General features: G+C 37.5%; 1 protein-coding gene across 4 annotated transcripts; it reads left to right on the forward strand.

Annotated features, from left to right (window-relative positions):
• The first annotated feature begins 3,831 nt into the window (after positions 1-3,831).
• On the forward strand, positions 3,832-21,470 carry LOC143855212 (zinc transporter). 4 transcript variants are annotated; one of them, XR_013237733.1, is made up of 11 exons: positions 3,834-3,993; positions 6,765-6,957; positions 7,089-7,174; positions 10,744-10,828; positions 11,067-11,145; positions 11,910-12,046; positions 12,196-12,282; positions 12,428-12,540; positions 13,973-14,103; positions 15,435-15,565; positions 15,793-15,917. XR_013237733.1 is itself a non-coding variant. In XM_077365438.1 (11 exons), exons 1-10 carry the CDS (start codon positions 3,938-3,940, stop codon positions 15,903-15,905), a joined length of 1,080 nt encoding a protein of 359 aa, XP_077221553.1. In that variant the 5' UTR covers positions 3,834-3,937; the 3' UTR covers positions 15,906-15,922; positions 21,001-21,470. The 4 variants fall into 4 exon arrangements, 2 of the variants coding, with proteins under 2 accessions (XP_077221553.1, XP_077221551.1); XM_077365438.1 differs by lacking the exon at positions 15,435-15,565 and adding an exon at positions 21,001-21,470 and having other exon boundaries at positions 15,793-15,922; XM_077365436.1 differs by lacking the exon at positions 15,435-15,565 and adding an exon at positions 21,001-21,470 and having other exon boundaries at positions 15,793-15,911.
• Positions 21,471-23,135: the final 1,665 nt, after the last annotated feature.

Consider the following 23,135-nt stretch of genomic DNA (forward strand, 5'->3'; position numbering starts at 1 on the left):
GGGCAAGTTCAAGGACTCTATTTCAGGGGTTCTTCATCTGATGGCAAGACATGATGAAGGTTGTTAGAGAGTCTGAAAATCATTTAAAGCCACATATGATAACAAAAGTTGCAGGAATAAGTGTGTTTTTTTCATAAAATGGCAAAAAGGAGACTGGATTTTCCAAAAATAGAAAAACCCCTCCTTCATAAAACTAATGATAGCTTGTTGGTTAAAAGTGCCGTCCAAACAGTAATTTAAATGGTGTAATCTGATTATGGGCCCATTCAATCTCTTTTACTGAAGTTATGTGGAATTGGGCCCATTATAGATAGGGTAATTTGTTAATTTTTAGATTCCGCTCAATCTGTTCTACTCTATCCATTCGATGGGGAAACGGTAGAAGTTTACCAGTTTTGAAGTCATTGTTGGATATTTTCATAATGTTTTATTTTTTAGAATAGAAAAAAAAAGTATTTTTCCAAAGAGACACTTCGTTTTTGTGAAATGGTATTTCCATAGAAAAATAAGTATTCAAAAAAGACACTTGTGTTGTGAAAAGTTGTTATTTTAAATGAAAGGATAGTTTCATTGGAGAGGGTGACTTTGTGTCTTCTTATATCTTCTCATAAAATCTTCCATAAAAGAAGGCTTAGCTCTCATTTCTCTCTCTTTCACCCTTCTCTTTTTTTCTCTAAGTACGGGCATGTTGGTGGCTTTGAGCTTGGGAAGCAGCCCTTGTTCTTAGCACAGGCATTGTACCCTCAGGACTTATTTCATGGTAGCCACTGCATAAGTGGGGGAATTCAAGTCTTTAAGAGAGAGCCTCGACTTTCCTTACCTATCTCCCATTTTTTTTTCTAACCCTCTTTCCACTTTCTCTCTTTGTTTCTTACTATTTGATCATTCATCGTACAAATTTGTCCCAACACGTTCATCCTACATGAAAAGTTGGCTAAGAATACTGATTCTTAGGCTCTTTTCTAACAGCCCTTTTACGTGCCATATCTCCACCAAGTGAACATAATTGTATCGGTTGATCCTATCGGTGTCTACAAGTTGGGCCCGTTGCCTTTAGCCCCACCTCAATCAAATGATCCTAGTGCCTTAGCCATCAAGACAAGATGAACCATTGATTTTTGTACGCTTCTATGATGTAAGCGTGGGACTCCAACAATGTGGATTGCCACAGATGGTCTAGAAAAACAAAGATCTCAATTACACATGCATGTCCCATGTGGACCGCAAAAATTGATCGCTCGGACTGATCCCAACAATGACTGTCCAACAAAAAGAAAAACTTTTGGCACAATATTCAAAAAAAGAAGAGTTTAGTTGCTGATAGTGTTTATTGGCTGCAATCCATCAAATCAACGTTCTTGATCATCTAACTTGCACACACCACATTTATAGTGATTTACATACGTCGAAATTAATTTGGCAAGGTATTAAGGGAAATGATATTTCCCCCCTCCCTTAAATGGATAAAATCCCCCCTTTAACGGTTTCTGTGAGAATGGTTCTCTGCTTGAGGATAAATTCACCCCGTAACGTTTATATTTGCCTTTAAAACTTAACAGAAAACGTTAAGGGGGGGGGGGGGGGGGATTTTATCGGTTAGATAGAGCAAAACTTCGCTCCAGTACGGTTAGGAGGAAGTTTGTTTAGTACAAATACATGGCCAAGTAAAATTATGGCATGTGTTGCTATCCTAAGAAATAGGAGTTAATGGTATTTTAGGAAATACAGGCACATGAGTATATCTGAAGATTCTGAACGAACTTCCTCCTAACCGTACTGGAGCGAAGTTTTGTTCGAAGTTTTGTTCAATTAGATATTATGCGCATAGTTAAGCCTTAAAAGGTGAGGTTCAAAGATTGAAAATAAGTTTTGAAATACAATGGAAGGAGCAAGGTTACCTAGAATGAACTGCATTGTGGCACGAAAATGGATATAGAGTATAGCATAGCTTGGTATGTAGTGAGATTGTAGGTTTTGATCCAACAACAGTCCACTTTTGGTGAGGATATCGTTGGATCAAATATCATGTTTGACCCCATTGTAATCCTATGACACTTGCCAACTGGGATATAGTTGGTTCCACACTTGAAAATCCTCAAAATAGAGAAATTTTGTGTTAAACACCCTAAAATTGTAACTTTTATTTTTAAATTCAAATCTAGCGAAGAAAGAAGGTGGAGCATTGCCACACCGCCTACTTTCCACGTTCGATCAAGAAGTATTTTAATTTTCATGGAACAGTGGTTTAAATTTTTTTTCCTTCTTTCTATGGATTTCAATTCGTGTAGTTTCTTTTCAACTCTGTCTATATATATTTTAAAAATGAGGAAAGTGTTGGTGAGCTTAAGCTCACCAAACTTATGGTAAGCTTAAGCTCACCAAACTTATGGTAAGCTTAAGCGCCCAATCACATGGGGGCTACTTTGTTAGGATGATCCAAAGCATTCATTTGAAAGGCCCTTATATAGATGGGGTGTGTACCAAAAATCAGCTCCATAGGATCATCCTAACCCGTCCATTTGTGGAGGTCAAAATAGACAGACATTATTTGTCCACAAATCTGCCCATTTTTGTCCTCCACAAATGGAGGGGTTAGGATGATCCTATGGAGCTGATTTTTGGTACACACCCTATCTATGATAGGGCCTTGCAAATGAATGGTTTGGATCACCACAGAAAATGTGGGACCCATGTGATTGGGGCGCTTAAGCTCACCAACACTTTACTCTTTAAAAATTATAGTTCATGTAGATTTTAGAATTTGAATTGAATTCCAATTGATGTATAGTTTATTTTAGATCATTAATTTAGATTTCGAATTCTTTAGCCTTAGATATTGAATTCAAACTCAAAGATCTAGAATTCGATTTCAAATTATGGAGTGTCCTTCTGATCATAATGTTGATCATAATGTCCACCGATCAAATTATATGGTCTCAGTAGCATAATTTTGCTGAAGTAAATGTGATTAGTTGATATTTTTCTTTTGAAACTCAAGATTAGATGGATAATCTCATTATTTTCAAAGAGTTTAGTCTTCAAATTTTAATTTCAATTTCACTTGATTTTCTTGCTTTTAGTTTGATTTGATGTAGATGATTCATGTAAATGAGCATCAGTCCTTGGCCCATAAGGAGGAGCTACTAGAATATGTAATAGCCAGACTACATAATATGAAACTTTGTCCTAACTCGCAATATTAACACTAAAATCAATATATCCATAAACAATCATGTGATTGTGAATGCCAAAATATTAATTTTTACGAGGGATTTGCGAGGGACCATCACAGTAGGCATTTCGCGGACCTGCTGTTGCATGAGAGAGCAACCACAGAGGCTCACTTTTTGTCTTATTAATCTAATTCATCCTACGTGTCTGCTCTCTCATGCAACAGCCAGCCGGAAATCTCTTTTTTATAAATAGAGAAAATAAAAGGTAAATGATATCAACACAACCATATTTTGTTTGATATCTCCGCTAACCCATCTTGTCCTTTTTAGTTTCCAAAGAGCTGACTCAAAGGTTATTTACATTTCCCAAAAAGCTCTCACAACAGAAGCCTATCAAAGAAGAAAAGACAGCTGGGTTTGTGCAAATATGAAAATAAGGTTGTGCTGATGACATTTCCCAATATAAAATGGGTACTGATGTTGGTGCTACCATGGATTAATAATTGCACAATACCCAGCCTGTCCTCTATCCATTAAACAAAGCCCTCAAAAGGCAATTAAGAAAGAAAAGACAAGCTGAGCTTTTGTAATTATTAAAACACGGTAGTGCCAATATCATCATATGATTAACCGTGATGTACACGAGACTGCCGTATACTTCAACAGCAAAAAAGTCACACACGGGCGTTAAAAAATACATTCGGAATTTACATCGAGAGGAAATTGAGAAAACTATTTGAGTTTCTTTCTTTCCGATTCCAAATATGATGTCTCCAAAGCAGATTTCAGACGATCGAATAACTCCTTCTATTCCTCTAAGGTTCATTCTCAAAACCCTAATCGATTAAAATCTCAGAGCTTCTATTTAGGTTTCATTTATTTCTATATTGGTGTTAGGGTTTGTATGATAATGTGGTTTAATCGCTTTTCCTGTATGAATTGTGTTTTTTATTTCGTAGCATTTGTTGTTATTAGCAAAATGGTTTCTGTTGATTTTGTCAATTTTCTTATTTATTGTTAAATTACTTTTATTTAGCTGTGTAATGAACAAGATTAACTGTGATCATGTCAGTATGAAAAGACTAGTCTACAATTTTATTTTGTTTACAAGTTTTAAATGGATGATTAGAGTTAACTGCAATGTGAACCTTTATCATTTTTTTAATTTTTTTTTGAGAAGTTAAGAGGAATGCCTTAGAAAAGGGAGATTTTTTATTTTAATAATGGTATTACAGCTCTTTCACTGATGAATCTGATTGATATCTGTACATTTCCAATTGTTTTAGCAATTGAAATTTTATTAAAAAGAGCAAGGAGAACACAAAAGATTGAACAAACCAGCAAAAGCAAATTAAAAGGGAACAAAACCAGGACATCTAGCACTAAAATCACTTCCACTTGTGCATCCAAGCATACATTATCTTGTTTCAGTTCTCTTTCCCACAATTTCTCTTATCCGCATTTAACCAATATATTTGATGAACTGTCGCATTTTCTTGAAACAACTGAATAAATTCATATGAGGTATACTCAATTCCGTTGTTGGATCAGAGTGACTTTACCAGTCCTTCTTACTGAGTATGAATCATGACATAAAAATCTCAAAACATAGTGAGCACCTTGCCTTTAGACTTCATAAGATAGAACCAAGTGGCACGAACTATCAATAGATGCGTGGACTGTGGTGTGGAGTGATATCCTACACATCAAAATGAACCAAATCAAAAGAAGACCAACATCGACGCATGTGAGAGGGGTAGATGATTCTAACATGTTTAGAAAGTTCAAAAGTGTCACATTGTAACTTTACAGTTATACAAAAGGTTTTATAATTAGGAATCATGGTGCATAGGAGCTGAAATCCGACATGCCCGACCTGGCATGCCGCAAAAAATAAAGTCTCATGACTAGCTACCTTAGTTGTCAACTTTGTTTCGTTCGGTGTTTCGTTTTTGGTCGGTGGGAGGGGACGTTTCAGTGTTTTTTTTTTTTTGGGCAAGCCACTACGATTGGAAAATTCTTTTTTAATAGTTAAAATCTGAAAAAATGACATTTTTTTTAGAAAAGTTTTAAAAACCATCTGGGTCAATGGTTTGAACCTGATAGCGCAACTCAGCAGTCAGCACATATCATCTCTGCCATCTTTGTCTGTAAGTTTAGCGAGTCAAATGATGTAGTGGATGCAGTCGAGGATGAATCAATAACAACTATGTGAGTAGATGAATGAGTAGGAGGAGAGGAGCAAGCTAAGGTCCCATCAGGATATTCATGGAGCTTGTAACAATAGTCACAATTATGTCCCATGACTCCACAGTGAGAACAAGTAACAAAAAACCTTATGTGTCCATGACTAGCACGATCAGGCTACCATGGCCTCGATCAATCTCTCTACCATAACCAGCTGGAGGGGGGCGGACATTGGACTCGAAGGAAGGACGATCCTTTGTGAACTTTGGGCGCAAAGGCAACACGAGCCTAAGGAATCATTGTAGAACTATTTGTGAGAGATCATCGCTTAGAATTAGGGGCATGAACATGCAAGTATTAGTTGTTAGTTGCAAATTTTTGTTAGCTGGCGAGATCCATTAAGGTTACATAATAGATAATACTTTAATTCTGCTTTTGTTAACACCCTTTCATTTCTTCCCTTCGTAGTCATCTCCTTGTATCATTCTCTTTTATTCCTTCAATAAGGTCTAATCTTTTTTTTTAAAATCGATTTCTTGTCTGAAGCATGAGGCTTTTTCTTTCCTTGAAACTCTGGTTCCAGGCTTAAGGCATAGGGCTCAGGTGATCCTTCATATGTATTGGGCATAGTTAGTCTGAAAGGCCTCTGAGGATTGCCATCCAATGTTGGCTTTTTTCATACTTTGACTACCGAGAGTTGAATAAAAGCTAGAGTTGGTTAGACTCTGGAAGCCACTCAGCCTATGTTCTTTAATGTGTCCTTGATTTGAACCCCTTCATTATGATTCCTTTTAAACGTCATGAAGTGAAAGCAATTATTTTGCAAACTTGTTTTGCGGTCATTTGTTTTTGTGTGAGTAGGTCACTGTGTCCCATTTATGGACTACAAAAATACTCACAAGTTTAGAAATTTTTTCTTTGTCAACTTTGAATGATAATAGTTGTTTGTATGCCATTGTATTCATAGCAACACAAATATTAAGTTGGTAAAAGTTGTATTATCTTGAAAGGTCAGTTGGATAGAAGATTTTCAGTATCCAGTATATATCTTACCCTCATATTCTAGACACAGTTTTGGATTTGGTTAAACTGAACATTTTTGGGTTATCATCTGTAAGCTTTATAGATTTCTTGTTTGGGCTTCTGCAAAGTGATGTTTGACTAATCAATCATAAATCAAGATTTATCTTGCCAAGACTTTCAAACACTGGAGAACAATAAAATGTAGTATAAGTACATAGGAGAAGCTAAGCAAGGTGTATCAATTGTATTTGAAATCATCTTTGAAATATCTCAATCTTACTTTTCATTTGGTTTCTTTTTTTACTAATATTTGTATTTTGATTAGTCTAACTCGTACTAATGGAGGCAGCTGATTTACATGGATGATCTTTTTTCTTGTAGACATGTTCCCTTGCAGATAATCCATATTATCGGAAACTTTATGAGAATATGGTCAGTGTACGCCATGTACCATTATATTTCTCAGCAAGGAGCTTCTGTTGTTGGTTTTATCTTTAGCTGTTTGGTTCCATCATCCATAGTCTTTCTAGCCTTGCAAAAGCCTTGGAAGGGGAGGCCTCTCTCTAATTCACAGGTTAATAAAGAACCTTTTGCCTTACTTCCCTGCAAAACAAAAGATTTTTTTTTCTTATTTTTTAGGCTTACTTATGGGTGCACTATAATTTGCAATCACATGTTCTTTTTGAAAGGGCAATACTGTTTCAGGTGATACCTTCTGTAATAAATGGAGGTATAACGGCATTATACTTCATATTGTGGGGAAAAGGGCTCAAATCATGTGGTCCTCTTAGGTAAGTTTCACTTAACTACTTTGGAGTGGCATGTTTATTTGCTGCACTTTTTTTTATGGAATAACTTGCACCTTGTTTGAAAGATGGTTTATTCTAGTGTAAGGATCACTACGATTCGTGATCAATGAAATGCATGTTCTATGTACATAACACGAACTAGTGGGCATAGGGATACATTTGATGTTATATATGGGCCATACCTTCTTATGATTAGTGATACTATTTCAGAAAAGAACATGCCTCATATATATGATTCCTTATAAATAATTCCAATCTTGTAAGTGATGGAGGTGTACAAGAGAATATTCTTGATCACATTGAGGGCCATGCAGTTACTCTTCCCCATTCTATCAGTCAGCCAATGTGGATTTTGATTCACTTGTCATAATGGGGTTACCAGGGGAAGTATTGCTTTTAATGTTCATCTTCCTTTTGATGGAGTGAGCTCGGGGGCAGTTTTTTGTTTCTCTTGTTTTACTCTCTCTATCGTAGTTTTAAAAACTCCCTCGCGTCATCATGGACTCCCCTGAGTCGACTCCCTTTTCCCTTGGCTGCGTTCCGTATTTTGCCGTTGCGTTCCACATTTTACCCTACAAAGTCAATACGACTCCTTGACTCTTCTGAATTATGACCGCGTCAACCTAGTACTCAGCCGCGTCAACCTAGTACTCAGCCGCGTCAACCTAGTACTCAGCCGCGTCAACCGAGTACTCGACATGTCATGCTGTGTCAACTAGGATTTTATTCGACCATGTTTTGACCTGCATACGCTTTTTGAAACATTGCTGTCCATGATGAGCCTTGACCATCTCATTCGAGGTTCTCTTTTTTCAATAATAGATATTTAAGTTGCCCTGATGATGTACATATATTTATTTTTGATTGTAAACTATTACGATGATGTGCATTTATTGTAGTCACCGTATTGTTATAACTCATACACTATATTTCGTTGTACTGTTCTAACTCTTATACACTATATTTCATTGTAAACACCCATGATCATAACATGTTCAAATCAGTAACTAATGTAAGTTCTTTGCCCACTTCTAAAATGAATTTTCTGAAAACATCATGGGATCCACTTCTTGAGAGGTTTGAAAAGAAATTATCAACTTCAACAAGGAGTTTCCTATCATTGGGGAAGAATAAATGTAATTAAACTGGCTCATTTAATATGCCTGTTTACTTCATGTCATTATTTAGATGGCCCACTAGTGTGGTGGAGCCACTCTAGAGGCTTAAAAGCAAATTGATCTAGAATGATGAAGAGAACAGCAAGAAATACCATTTCTTGAGTTTGAAGGAAGTATGTAAGCCAAAAAGCGACGTGGGTTGGGAATTCAATGACTTAAAGAAATGAATAAAGCATTGTTGGATAAGTGGCTGTGTGGAAATTCGGAGAGCAAGATGCCCTATGCAAGCAAGTAACAAAAAAATAAAATATTATGGTGTTGAGATTTGGGGAACGAGCCTCTAATATGTTTCTAAGAATGTAGGATTGGGTTTGAGGGCACGATGGTAGATTTGTTTGATGTAGGCATTAGGTTCAGTGTGGTTGTGGGCAACAAAATCAGGTTTTAGGAGGAAATATGGTTTAATTTTGAATCCTCAAGTCATCTTTTCAATCCTTGTTTAGGAATGCTAGTGTAAAGGATGCCAACATAAATGATTATTAGAAATGGTAGAGGTTGCTTGGACAGTTGGACTTCCATTTCTAGAAGAGCTTTCAAAGACTGACTTTATACTTTATTTGTCTTAGGCTTTTTGTTAGGTCACGTAGGACGGACCATATGGTGTGGAAGTGGGGTTTGGATGGTATTTTTTTTTCCATTCTACTGGTCTTTTTTAACGGTGGGTGTGTCAGTGGAACCGATGAATAGGTCATGGTCCTTCTTGGGTTGTCCTAGAGTTGTTGCCTTGTGTTGGATCCACAGGCCGTGATATGAATCTTTTGATGGGTCATCTAATTCATTGGCAATGGGGAATCTCAAACAGGTGTATTGTGTTTTACGATGAGGAGGAGGCGGTGAACCATATGCTTTTGTCATGCCCATTTGCCTATGCACTTACGACCTTCATCTTCTCTGTTTTGGATTAACATGTAAATATCCCTGTTACAATTTCATTTGTACCAGAGCGTGAAGATCTGAACAAGGTAGTGATTGAAGGTGATTCGCTAAATGTCATTGGGTGGCTTAAAGGCTCTCATCCCGTCCCCTGGAGATTTGCCCCCTTCTTTGATGCCTGGTAAAATTTCAGCCTTTTTTGACGCTTGGTCAGTGGAATCTTTAAGTCAAGGTATATTCTTGCTGCTGGCCACAATGTGGTCAATTACAATAATAGATTTTTTAGAGATAAAAAGAAAAAATTTCTTCCATCATAAGGAAGATTAAAAGAGTATATCATTTAGTAGGCAATTATAAGAAAGGAATTTTATACGGTGCTGGGAGGAGTTAATTGAATACTGAAGTAGCTCATGAGAGGAAAGTGGCAATATGGCAGCAGCAGCAGCACCACCACCAATTGATCATCTCAAACTTAAGTTTGATGGTTCATCTTTCATCCTTTGGTAACTCCAATCCTTATTGTTAGAGAGAATGCAGAAGGAACTCTATTGGATTTTCAGGTCTGGTGGGAAGAAAAGATTTAAGTGAGGCTGAGGTGCTTTAATGGACTGAAGATTTTGCAAAATCAGTTTGAAGGTCTTTTCATTACTGAAGGGATTGCGCTCTTCTTGTGACCCACTCGGTTGTGTTTTTGTACTTAATTTATGTTTCTTATGAATAAAATCTGTCAAAGTTAACGAAAAAGAAAATACTAACTTTCTGAGAAATGTATAATTAATAGTGTTCCTTCATTTTGGAGAGTCGTCGGCTGGTCACTCTTGAGTCGTAATTTTTACTCTCCTTTTGTAAAGGTTCCTCTCTGAAGAGAAACACCTCTGAGTCATCTTAGATAATTTTGTTTCGACTGCTTTTATAAAAGAGTCCTCCTGGAAGAGGAACTCTCGAGTCGTAATTTCCCCTCTTCTTTTGTAAAGGGTCCTCCTGGAAGAGAAACACCTTTGACTCATCTTAGATAATTTTGTTCCGATTCCCTCCTTTTCTGCAATAACACAATATCATCTGCTAGAGTCACATAGTTGGAGAAGTAAAAGAATCATCTTTTTGATAGATACTCATCCTCGAGTCATGCCGTTTATGAGAGTCTAGTGATTTTGACATTTTGTTCATTTTTCGACGACTCAATATGGAAAAATGAGATTCCTTGCAAATTTGGAAAAAATGCACGATGCTGACACCACCGTTGGATCAAGTGTTGGAACCTATGGCGTACCATGGGTGTTTCAATACAATTCTTGATGGTTCTATTATCCCATTCTGCGCCAATGGTGGTGGGCGTAACAAGCATTTCTTCATGTGGAAAAACTCTATGTTCTATCATTATATTTGCTCCTGGAATTCCCTCCCATTAATCATCTCATCTATGCTCCTCTCATTTTCTCTTCCTAACTACCGGGGTGTGCATTTATTTGTGATTGACTCAGTTTATTATTAAAACTTCAGAGCTATAATGGCGGAATACTCCGGTGCTGTTCTTGGAGTTCTATCTGTGGCATTGTATGGACGTAGAGGGAATATTTGGAAAAAGGTAATGCTTTTATATGTGCTTGTAATGTAATGCCTCTAATTTCTATTAACTGTACATCTAAAATGGTAATGCTTTTATATGTGCTTGTAATGAAATGCCTCTTATTTCTATTAACTGTACATCTAAAATGGTCGATATCCCATGTTTGTGCTTATGCTTTGTTTCGATTGACATGATTTGAGAGGAAGTAAATATTTTTTTGTGAAGCAAATGTGTATTTTTCTCTTGCCTTTTGTAGGGGTTTGGACTCGTTGCAATGATGGCAGCATTCTTCTTATTATCTCAGGGCTGGGCTACAGCAACATATTCACCATTCTATATCCTGTAAAATATTGAGATTTATTAATGGTGACACATCCAGGTTGCTTTGATATCATCTTTTTTTCCTAATTGCAAATTAAGATTAGTATGTTTTTTTTTTCTAAATGATAGTTAAGATTAGTATTATAGATAATAATGGCATTGCTTTTTGTTTCAATATAAAAAATGTTATATGTAACATTTATTTTAGCCTAATTTCACGAGATTCTCCTAAAGGGTGAAGTACCTCGGTTAACGTGTGTCTGATTCCGCCACTCCACATATTCAGGTGCAACACTCATGTACTCTCTCTCTCTCTCTCTCTCTCTCTCTCTCTCTCTTCTGAATTTTGCATAAAAGGAATCTTCATTTGCCACTGGCTTTGAATTCCCCCACTCTTAATAGAACTTTTATAGCCAAAAGATGATATTATGTTTTTTTGGGTGCAACACTAGCGTAAAATAAATCTACATCTACCATGGGTTTTTCGTTATACTCCTCTAAATTGAAAAGATTTGTATGCAAAACATAGCATAACATTTGTATAACCTAGTAAACCTATTATTATATAAAAATATATATATTTTTTAAATTGATTAAAATTTATTGTTGAATCCACAACTTATAGTGTAGGAGGTTTTCCAAGTGCAGGAATCTGTACCCATGTTAGATTCCTGACACTCTTAACCCTATCTCTACCACATAGAATGTATCATTTCCCACATAGAATGTATCAGTTCCATAAGAGCTTGTATATTGGAGCAACTTGACCATAAAATACCTTTTAAAGATAGTCTCAATAACGAACTATCAGTTCAAACGGAGGAGGCTTTGGGGATCAGACAAATGGTTGTTCCCATATCTGCTGGAATCTTATCAGCTTTGAGAAGGGTAATTGCACGGCGTGTGTCGCTCAAGGTACAATTATCTATCATTGAAAGCCACCTTGTGCATTGCCTGGTTGGAATTCCTATTCTTGCCACTGTTCTGCATGAAAACTACCGAGTGTTTTTTTGAATGGTAAAACTACCAAGTGTTAATGGTGTCTAAATTCTGCCTGCTTTCAGAATCAGCTTAAAAGGCGTCTTCACGCAATAACTATTGCCTCTGCGACGTGCTTTCTCTTTCCTTTGACCATGTGGGATTTTATATTAGTAAGTTTAATTAATAACCTTTGAGCCATCAGTTTATATAATTTTAATTATTTTAGAAGTATAACTTTTCTTTTATATATTCTTTGATGTAATGTCTTGATTGACGGTAGGTTATTTCCTTGTGCTTTACTTGGACTGACTGCAGGGGTCAACTTCTGATAGCAGCATAAAGTTGCCATTTCCAACTTGGACGTTTTTTAGCGTGGTACTCTTTGGAGTTATCTTAATATTCTATGTGGACAGTATTGCTGAGGAGAGGTATCTCATCAAATGCTTTTTTTAATCCTTCTGTTTTTTCCCTCAAAATAATACTTAGTTGCTCTCTACTAATTGCAGCGTGTGGGACTGTGGGTGCATGTCATGTCTTCTTTTAACTGCTTCAACTGCAACTCTTGTATCCCTAAAATTCATTCTTTAATTAATTGTTTCATATTGTTATTTATCCGTATGGTGGTATTTATTTGTGTGCTGTTTATAATTTATATTCCCACCTTGGTCATTCCATGAACCTGTCCCATACTATTCCACTCATGCCGAACCGTACAAATTGTGATTGTCCATATCTGCTATCCAGAAGAGCCCTATTCGTAAGGGCGCTAGCACGCTGCAACTATTTTATAGCCAGCTTCAAAACCCCAAAATGGACAGATGTGGAAGTGGGGTAGCCAGAAGTGAAGTGCACAACGAAAGAGGGAGGACGGAGAAAGTAGTTCGGCAACTGTATGCACGAGGTACATAAATCAGTCTTCTGGGAATTGGTAACATTAACAGAAAGGTAAAGAAGAAGTAGCTAGCTCTTCTGTAAAAAAGAAAAGGATGCTCTTCAGCAGACGTTCACTGTAGATTAAGAATGGTATGTGACCACAACACAACTTGCTTCTGACCACTCTGAAGCCAGGGCAACTCCTCGATGTCGTCATCAAATATGTTTAAAAAGGATGCTCTTCAGCAGACGCTCCCTGTACATAAAGAATGGTAACATGGCCACAACACAACTTGCTTCCAACCCCTCTGAAGCCAGGGCAACACCTCGATGTCGTCATCAAATATGCTTCGCTTTGATTCCTTTAAGAACATGGAACATTTACTAAAGGGCATCACATAAAGTGGCATACTTTTGCGAGTCTTTTTAATGAGTTCCACTCTCCCGGGGTATTTTCTTGGCATTGAGGTGGTCTGGTAATGCTGACTCTTAGTAACCTCGACTTTTTTTCGAGACATTGGCGATGAATGAAGGTTTCCTTCGTGCGAATCCCGAGAGGCCGATGAATGATACTGAGAAACCAAGGTCACTGACTCGCCCAACCGACCTTCATCACAAGGCCGGTGTTCCTTTTACCCTTTGTTCTTTTAATGATATCTGCTTACCATTAAAACAAAAAATAAAATAAAGTTTAGCAATGTTTTCACCACCTTGACATTAATTGTGTTGCCATTAGGTTCTTGCCAAATCTCTTTTGTTTTATATAAATTCTTAATTTTTGCATTCTGTAGATGCTTTAGTTTCTAGAGGTTCTTCTTAGATAAAATATTATTCGGGAGCATATGAATAGTTGATGTGGCTTTTCTCCAAAATGCTATATTAGGTTATTTCCAATATATTTCTTTTCTTTTATTTTGAGGAGGGTTTTCTTACATATGATTTCCTTGTGGGGCACGTGAACAGTTGACTGGTTTCATCTGTCTGCAGATTGCATCTAGTTTTCTCTTCTCCAAGGCATTTAATGGTAGCTGGAGGATGCATCATCGTTATGGAGATTGCTTACAAAATGGACTTTTCTCTAATAGGATTTCTTATTTGCTCAACAATTTTGGGCTTGGGTAGGTGTATTATTATATCTTTGGCTTCATGATTCTCCCTTCCATCTAATGTTTTCAGATTCTATATGCCTTGTTTTGCAATTTTTACCTAAAATGCAAACTTAAGTGGAATATTATATATTGTGGAACTATTATGTGAAGAGTACAAGAAATTATAGAGATTCTCATGTGCTTCTTAGTGGCGCTTTTAAATTTGAACTAATATAGTTTATATGTTTGTTGATCACAATGCAAGCATTTTATTTCTTTTGAGCAGACAATGCCGGCATTTTATCATTAGAAGCCATGAGTGGAGCAACTGGGGAGTAGTAGCTTTCATAATCTGTGTGTGTGTGTGTGTGTGTGTGTGTGTGTGTCTATATATATATGTATGTATGTATGTATATATCGGAACGATATCCGCTCTCTGTTGTTTTCATATTGGCACTGCTCTCTCTTTTTTTAAACTTCTCCAGCTGGCTGTTCATAGTGTTTTGAGAATTTTAACAATCACTAAGGGGCCGTTTGGATACGCGGATTTTAGAATCCGGGATTTCTTCAAAATTGTAGCTAAGAGACTAGAGAAGAAGCGGACCAACCGTCATTTTTTACTTGTTTTTTACTTCTCGCCCTTCTTCCCGTCGGCAAGAGAGTAGCAGATCCTCCCATATTTCCAGGTTTTAGAAATCTTAGGACGCATGAGAGATTTTTAAAACCTTAATTTCTCGCTTAAAATCCAAGAAATGCTGTCAGGACAGCATACAACAGCTTGATCATGAACCCTCTTTTACACTGTTTTCAAACTAAAAGCCTGGATTCTAAAATCCGCGTGTCCAAACGGCCCCTAAGAGAAGTGCAAAATAGAGGGGAGTGGCGTTACCACCCCTCACATACATACATATAGTGCGTGCGTGCACTGACCCTTCCACAGTAAGGGCCATCAAATGGACAGTATAAATCAATATTAAAATGCACAATGTCACACAGACAAGGGAAAAATGAATTCATAAATTCCCCATGTAATCTCTTAAGAAAAAAAAAATCAAGCCCCGCTAGGATTAAAAAACATATTTCTAGGGAGCAACACCTAATTGTACAACAAAGGCTAGTGTCATGTTGAACAGAGATACGGTCTGCTTGATCCATGTATATATATAAACATTATACATTTTATACATATTGTATGGATGCATGCACTTTTGTATGTATGTATCCATCCATTCATTAATTAATACAGCCCTCATATCATGTATGCAGCTTGGGCATTTTGTAAGATATATGTAAAATCTATTTCTAAAATATATCATGGTGCACAAGATTGCTTTCAATAAAATGTTGCTGTGACTTTGCAGTTTTCACCTTACAATGATTGTTTTCAAGAAAATGTTGCTATGACTTTTCACCTTGACTATGTCCTCGTTGTGACCAAGACCTATCCATTCAGTTCGCTCCCAATCAAGTTGATATGAGCCTCCTTATTTAGGTCATTCCTAACTTGTTTATGGCTTCTATTGTTTCTTCTTTTGATTTTTTTTTCCTTTGCTATTGAGTGATGAAAGGGTTGATAAATCTCCAGTAGTTGGATATGTAGGTAGATAAAGCAGATAATGTATCTGATGGTAGCATTCGTCTTGGTTTCAGGGTGCATTTCTTATTATTTATTTTTATTCTAATTGATTAACATCTTATAAATTTGGTTGAATTTTCTAGGGATTTTGCAAGCAACTTCATTGGAACGTATGAGGAAAAATTCTCTTCATACTCAAGATATGGCAGATGGAACTTTTGAAAACCAAATACAGATGTCGCCACTTCCAACTTGACTTGAAGTATGGATGATGTAATTTTTCATGGCATTCCTTCTTATGACTATTTGCTTCTTTTCATATGGATATATCGTTGTAGGTATATGTTTGTTACTGCGGGATATCACATCCTTTAGTCTTAGAAAAAAATACTTGAAGCAATCTCATTATAAAGATGTAATGAATTTTTACTTTTATTTTTTAAATTGAGTATTGTCCCTGTAATAAATGACTGATACGTGTTGAGCAAAATGTTTGGGTGCACCTCAATGCATGCCATGCTTAAATTGCAGTGTATACTCCCAAGGAATATTGACCTTTATGGTTTAACATGACTCACATAGTCACACGTTGACCTTTATGGTTTAACATAACTACATAAGTCACATATTTTTCCTATTTTTCCTTCAGTGTTAATTTACATGGCTAACTATGTTGTGTAAGATGTATATGACAAATGGGTAATGTGATTGGGATCCTTTGAGCGAAGATTTTGGAGCACATTGTGAATTGTGTCTTGAGTGACGCATTCTTATTACTGTATGTATAATGTAAATATGGCTTATAGTAGTTCATAATTTATTTACTTGAAAATGCCTTTGGGTGGTGAGTGTGATTGGGATTCATTTTATGTTTGTGTATGTCTACGAACATTACTAACAATTCTTGACAAATTGAAGAGATCCTTTTCTTAGTCCTCGGTCCAAATGGATTTTTTAGAAGTATTAGCCCTGGGACATGCTTTGGAGCAAGGAATAAGGAGAATGGTCTAAGGCATATCCTCAACCCACCCTTTTTGATTTGTATGCATATCAATAAGAAAATGTGAACATAGGTGCACACCTTATACTTTCAGGCATGTGCTCCACAACTTCACATGAGACATTTCCTCACAAGTTCACATGGACATTTCCTCTTACCACCGCTGTACTATGGTGAAGCTTGTGGGCCTTGGAGCCCAATGCAAAGTTCATCGAGTACTAGGCATGACGATGCCACACACCAATCTGCCAAGCACTGGGGCTTGGTCATCCAAGAAGCTAGATGCCCCATGGTTTGATCCGCAAGGTGTACACCTCGCAAGGGCAACCGAGGTCGCCCCGGCACGAACTCATGGAAGACCTAGAGATTGGCCTGCCCACAAGACGTACCGCGGTGCAGAAGGCAAACAGTATTAGCTAGCCCCCTGCACCGGTCCGTACGCGCAATGCATGAGGGAACCCAACCCAACATGCACTGTCTTTGGCCCCCATCCTCGACCAAAGAAACTGGAGAATCCATGTGGATAACTCACAGTCCGCACCCAAAGCTCCCTTAGGGCACGCCTACGAGTTGAAGTATGATTTCGTGTTGTGTGCGTCACATGCACAAGCAAGTCCTCTTGCAACCCATGAGCAAACCGCCAAGGTTCCGGCCCACACCTGCTAGGCCTATCGGGGGAGGAGTCAACAGGTAACGGGGCCAACTCTCCCTATAACCCTCTCAACCAGGAGTGGCAACCAAAGGTGCTATTAGAGACGATAGCTACATAGACTTAGGCCTTGTGTTTTCACGCATGTGCTTCACGAGAGACATTTCCTCTTACCACATTTGAACTATGGTGAAGCTTGTGAAGCCAGCTTTGGGTGTTCTCCTTTCATTGGGATCCTATTGTTGAGTTTTTAGGTTAGTCTTATGATGTTTTCACGACCCCTTTGCAACCATTCCATATGGGTTGGTGTCTGTGTGCATATTTTTAGTTATCAGTTCCGTCCTGACACAGAAAACAAAGCACAACTGGAAATGAAATGTTTTGTGCGGAAGTTGTCATTCTGGTCTGTTTTGGTAATTTCGATTGTTTTGGCTTGTTTCCAGCTTTGCACATTTTTGCCCTTTTTATTGGATTTTCTATATTTAACCTTATTTAGTGGCTGTTTTCTAGTTGTTTGAACGATATTTGATGTCTTTTAACTTTCCCAAATGAATCATTTTTTCCCTTTTTGAATGATAATGGATTTTATTAAAAGAAAGATAAGGACAACCAAGCGACCAAGATGGTCAGTACAAAGAGAAAGAAAGCAAGAAAAAGGAAGGGGAGAGAACAAATCTCTCAAGGGGGAAGAAAAAAAAAAAAACTACAGACTCTCCCTGTCTACAATCCCTATCCAACCTATCGGTCGGGACAAGGTTCAATTTTATATGATCTGATCGCATTCGCCTTAACTCTGTCAAGATTAACTTCAAACCGTTGCTCCCTTGGTGACCGGCACCAGAGCAGCAATTAGGGATGAGGACTGGAGCTTCTTTTTTTTTTTGAAAAGTACCAATTTTATTGATCTAGCAACCAAAACACACACAGAAAACACACACTGCCATGGAACCCAAAACTTGTTGCGACCCTCTTACATAAAGAAAACCACAAATCTGTGGAACTCCAGCCCTATTGCGACACTAACAACAGCGACAAACTACTCTACTCCGTCGAAGGAGCTGAAAAAGTGATTGCCTTCTTATCCATGCCTTCGTTCGCCAGTTTATTGGACCCCTTCTTGAGGCTAAACCGCTTGTGAATGATTTAGCATATATCTCGATTCTCTAATAATACATCGGGTAGCTGCCAAGGACCTTGGACTCTATTGATCTCTAATGCATTTGAAAAGTCTCCTTCTAGAGTAAGAGGGCTAGTTATAGATTTTTTAAACCACCTTTAGTCCCCACAATAGAACTCGTGCTTCCGCTTCACTGGAACCACAAAACCCAACTGGTCCAGAAAAGGATTGAACGATTCATTTAAGATAGGGGTCGAATTGTATCGGATCGTAATTTGTAAGGTTCATATATATATATATCAAAAAATATAAAAAATCATAAACAAATTAAAGAATAATAACTTATTCATTTTCATCCAAATGGAATAATTTATATAGAAACGACCATGATTAGTTATTCAATATCATTATATGAAATGTTTGCGAACAAACATGTCACATACCGACCATCTATTTCCCATCCAAACCTATGCATGAAATAAAGAACGACACAAGTTCATATGAATTCTCAAAGTCTCAAGCATCTAATGACAAATATCAATTATGAAAAGTAGGTAACTCGTTGATTTCGTTCTTGTTATGGTCGTCACCCTCCTTGATGTAAGTAATTCCCTCATGTACATGTTCAAACTGGTTTGATTCATTCGAACTCCTCCTGTGTCTTCTTTTTTCTCACAAGAGGGTTTTCAATGGCTTCTTCTACCGCAGAAGGGAAATGAGTCCTTCTAAAGAAAGTCCTATTTTCTTTTATACAAAACTTAATTAGGAATCAGGATAAATCACATAAATCTTATGAATCGTTCGATTTATGATTGAATCATAAGATTTAATAGAAAATCACAAGATTCATAAAGTTATAAGGATTCAAATCGAAATCCGTAAATTTTGATATGAATGATGAGATTTGAATCGTAAATCGTAATTTTTTCAAAACTTTCTTTTACAAGTTGTCTTGTGATGACAGATTTGCTTCCAGGTTCACTAATATTCACATTCTCCTCTTTTGATACAAACCATCCTCATGTCAGGTAATTATCAAAGCAAATGTAGCATCCACTGGCTGATCTAGCCATCATGCTTAGTCCATAGCTAACCAAGACATGGCTCTCTTATCACCCATTTCTAGTGTCAGTGGTGGTTTGTTGGTCCTATTATGAATAAAAGACCCATCATCTTGAGGCTGGGAAAGGCTTGCTGCTCATGCTTGCTAGACAGTCAACTCAACTCAACAAAGCCTTTGTCCCAAACTAGTTGGGGTCGGCTAAATGAATCCTTCAGAAAAAATTCATGAAGAAGGTAAAAGGAATCTACCCGGCTCTAATCCTGGTTCTAGTTGGGTTCTTCTACGTGGATCATTTTCTTCCATTCTATGCTATCCAGGGTCATGTTCTCTGTTATGTTCCTAGCTATCAAGTCTATCCTCACTGTTTCTACCCAAGTTGTTTTTGGTCTGCCCCTACCTCTTTTTACTCCATCAATTTGGCACGAGTCGCCTCTTGCTGGACAGTCAAACGTTAATCAAATATGTAATTTAAGTATATCCATCTTTTTTATTTTTTGCAGTTCCTGTACCTATGTCTGCTTTGCAACAAACTGGACCCATCAACAGACGCCTATGGCCTGGAAGGGACTTCAGTCTTTAAACATTCAGGAACCTTTCTGTTATTTCTAGTAACCCAAATTCATTAGTTTTGCTTTCTTGATGACTATAGAGGTTCGTTAAGTCTTAAGAAGTGAAGGAGATGCATTTCCATCATCATTAGTGTGGCTGATTTTACAAGCAACCTACAATAATTAAATGAAGGGAAGTGCAGAAAACCATGTAATAAATCACAGCCCATCTGTCACTGTAGAATGTTTGATTTACAGTTCTTCCAGTCTAGCATCTTGTATCAGTTGCTACATGAACAACAACAAAGAAACCTGCATATGCAGTTTATTCCCATAGTTAAACCATTCATGTTGGTGTCAGGTAACCATCGATTTGTCTTCAAGAAACATCTTTGAATACTTTTCCTGTGGACGTTATGTTATTATTTTCATGCACTTAAGAATCCCATTTTCTTTTTACTTGAATTTTCTGTTGCCTATATTGAGGTGCATCACAGTGCAATCATGTACAAAAAACTCACTATTAGAGTCAGAAAGACATAACTGACAATTGGGTAAAAGTGTTATGGGTCTTTTGAAGTGTTGAGCAAGATTTAATCCCTTGAAGCTCAGCATGGGCTCATCAGCTTATCCCCAGAAGGGTCATGGCCTCAAACCCCAATCTGAAGTGCTGGAGAGTTTTTGACAACATGAGAGAACCTCTATACAATAACACCATCAAACTTCTATGTGCTTCCAGAGCAAAGACTTTCTAGGTGGGGATAGGGCAATTTTAGTTCTGTGTTTGATGGAATATTGCTTGCTGGCGTTTGTTGAAACTAGGCAATCATGTACATAAAACTCGTTAAGGTCACATTATCAATAGATGCTTGAATTATGAGTGTACTATTAGATATTCTTTTTTGTCTTCTATTATTATCTGTTGCTATGAATATATTGTTAACTGATCCAACTTTTCCTGTTCTCTGTGCCAGTGTCAAGCCGAAATAGGAAAGTTTCTGTCAGAGGCGGCACAATCGTTTTGAAGTTTATTCGGAATGGGGCAGAGGTTTGGCTTATATCTTCCCTTGTACACAATTGAGCAACCGGTTTCTCATTCTATTTCTTCTTTGACAAAATTCAGAAAGCAATTTATAAGAGCCATTGCTCTTATTGTATATATGGTAGCAAATTGATCCATCTTGGAATTACTGGTCAAATGATCCCACTTCAGATAACCTTCCTTTCATCGTTTTTCTCAGAGAACTGGGTTTTATGTCATGAATTTTACAGTATGTGAAGGTAGGGAGCAATTATGTCCTGTGTAGTTTCTTAATTTTTGGCTACTGTGCTTTGCCAGCAGCATGGAGTTTCACACCGCGGTGATCTGGCCGTTGATTTGTTTGGCCATTGCAGGTTTGCATTTAGACGAAATTAAAAGGAAGCATTGATAATATTTTTTTTCTATGCTGTTATATTTGTGATGGTAGTCCCATTATCTTCTAGACCTTTGGCAATGAGCCAATTTATAAGGCCCTGCCTATCTGGGCTAAGGCGTGTCAGGGTACATGCCTGGCCCAACATGGACTGGACCATCTAAGTGCATTGACCTCTCCATAAATAACCAGACCTTGCCTACTGAGAAAAAGATCTGGACTTTGGAGGGTAACACAAGTGTTTAAAAACTTAAGACTTTGACAAGAACTTGGCCAAAGTAAACATTAGGAGACTACTGAAGAGTTATTGAGATTGATGTAATTGAGAGATTAAAGTGAGGTGGAGTGGGAGTAGAGTGGAGCAGAAGTGGGGTGTTCGGTTATTAAAACTTAAAAGTGTAAGGGAAGCAACTGGGTGTCATTATCAAAATTCCTGGGTGTAGTGAGATAAAATGGGTGCCATTATAAAGTGGCATTCCAAGTGTAGTGAGATCAAGGGGTGCCATTATCATCTACCGCTTCCTTTTTCTCTAGTTCTGCACCTAAGCGGCTTCAAGCTCTTTCTCAGCGACACCACGTGGGGACCCACAAAAGAATGGTGTAGATCATCCTAACAGGTGGGTTGCACTGTACTTTTTGGTTTTAGTGTATTTGTATTTTCAAGGAAAATACATGCCTATTGTATGATATTGATGATCGATATCCACACTGCCATAGTTTGATAATGGCACTACTCGCTTAGATTTACACTTTTTTAATAAGCTTTTCACTGCTGTTACAGCACTCAATAGGGAAGTGATGTATTAGCCCCCTTTTCTTCTTGGGGCACCCCTCTTTAGTATATTTATGACTCTTTTAATCTTTTTAATTAGCTTCCGGGGAGTTGTAATAGGCTAATAGCCTTTAGCAGCTGGTTGAAAGAATGGAAAAATTAGCTGAGTTGGCCCCATTATCAAAACATTGTCATTGTGAATGTCTTAAACAGGGAGTTTGCTAGGGACCATCGCAGCAGGCATTTCACGAGCCAGCTGTTGCATGAGAGAGCAGCCACCTCATCAAAAAGACAAAATATGTTGATAAGTGAGCCTATGTGGTTGCTCTCGTATGCAACAGCAGGCCTGCGAAATGCCTTCTGTGTTGGACCCTAGCAATTCCCTCTAAATAAGGAATAAAACAAGACTGGAGTTACGATATGTTTACAATTGCGCTGTCAAAGGTTATTCTGTTCCCAAAAAGCTCTAAGCAAATTAAAATTGAAACTTGAAGCTGCATTTGCAATTATGGCAGTGCTAATTTCAGTATCCTAAAACTAAGTGAGTAGTGCCATTATCAAAATACAGCAATGGTGATACCCATCACCTGGTAAGAGAAAAAGGGTTCTCTGCTGGCAGTGATAACCAGTACTTGTGTCTTTGAAGAGGGTGGAATGAGATGAAAGTCCGAATTTATAACGGAGAGTAGAACCAAAAGTGGAACCGAACAAATCAATGTACGCCACATGGCATAGGAGGGGTAGTTTTGCCATTTTAAGGAAAGAAAAAGCGAAAAGAAAAAAAAGAGGAAAAATTTCTACATGGGAAAATGCTATTTGTTCGTCCTATAATTATTCTATCCATAAAAATTCTCAACAACCGACACTCCTATTTGATCTTGACCGTCCGTTCGATCCAATGGCCATTGCTTTACAACGAACT

The sequence above is a fragment of the Tasmannia lanceolata genome, unplaced genomic scaffold (assembly GCF_043159265.1).
Source record: "Tasmannia lanceolata isolate RefF3 unplaced genomic scaffold, GAP_Taslan_0.1 ptg000020l, whole genome shotgun sequence".
Taxonomy (NCBI): domain Eukaryota; kingdom Viridiplantae; phylum Streptophyta; class Magnoliopsida; order Canellales; family Winteraceae; genus Tasmannia; species Tasmannia lanceolata.

What these genes read in the sequence shown, in the direction of transcription:
- LOC143855212 (XM_077365438.1), top strand. Translation starts at nt 3,938, where the DNA reads ATGATGTCTCCAAAGCAGATTTCAGACGATCGAATAACTCCTTCTATT. An exon ending in AAATCATGTGGTCCTCTTAG is followed by an intron (nt 7,175 to 10,743) that starts GTAAGTTTCACT and finishes TTAAAACTTCAG; the next exon opens with AGCTATAATGGCGGAATACT. An exon ending in CCATGTGGGATTTTATATTA is followed by an intron (nt 12,283 to 12,427) that starts GTAAGTTTAATT and finishes GACTGACTGCAG; the next exon opens with GGGTCAACTTCTGATAGCAG.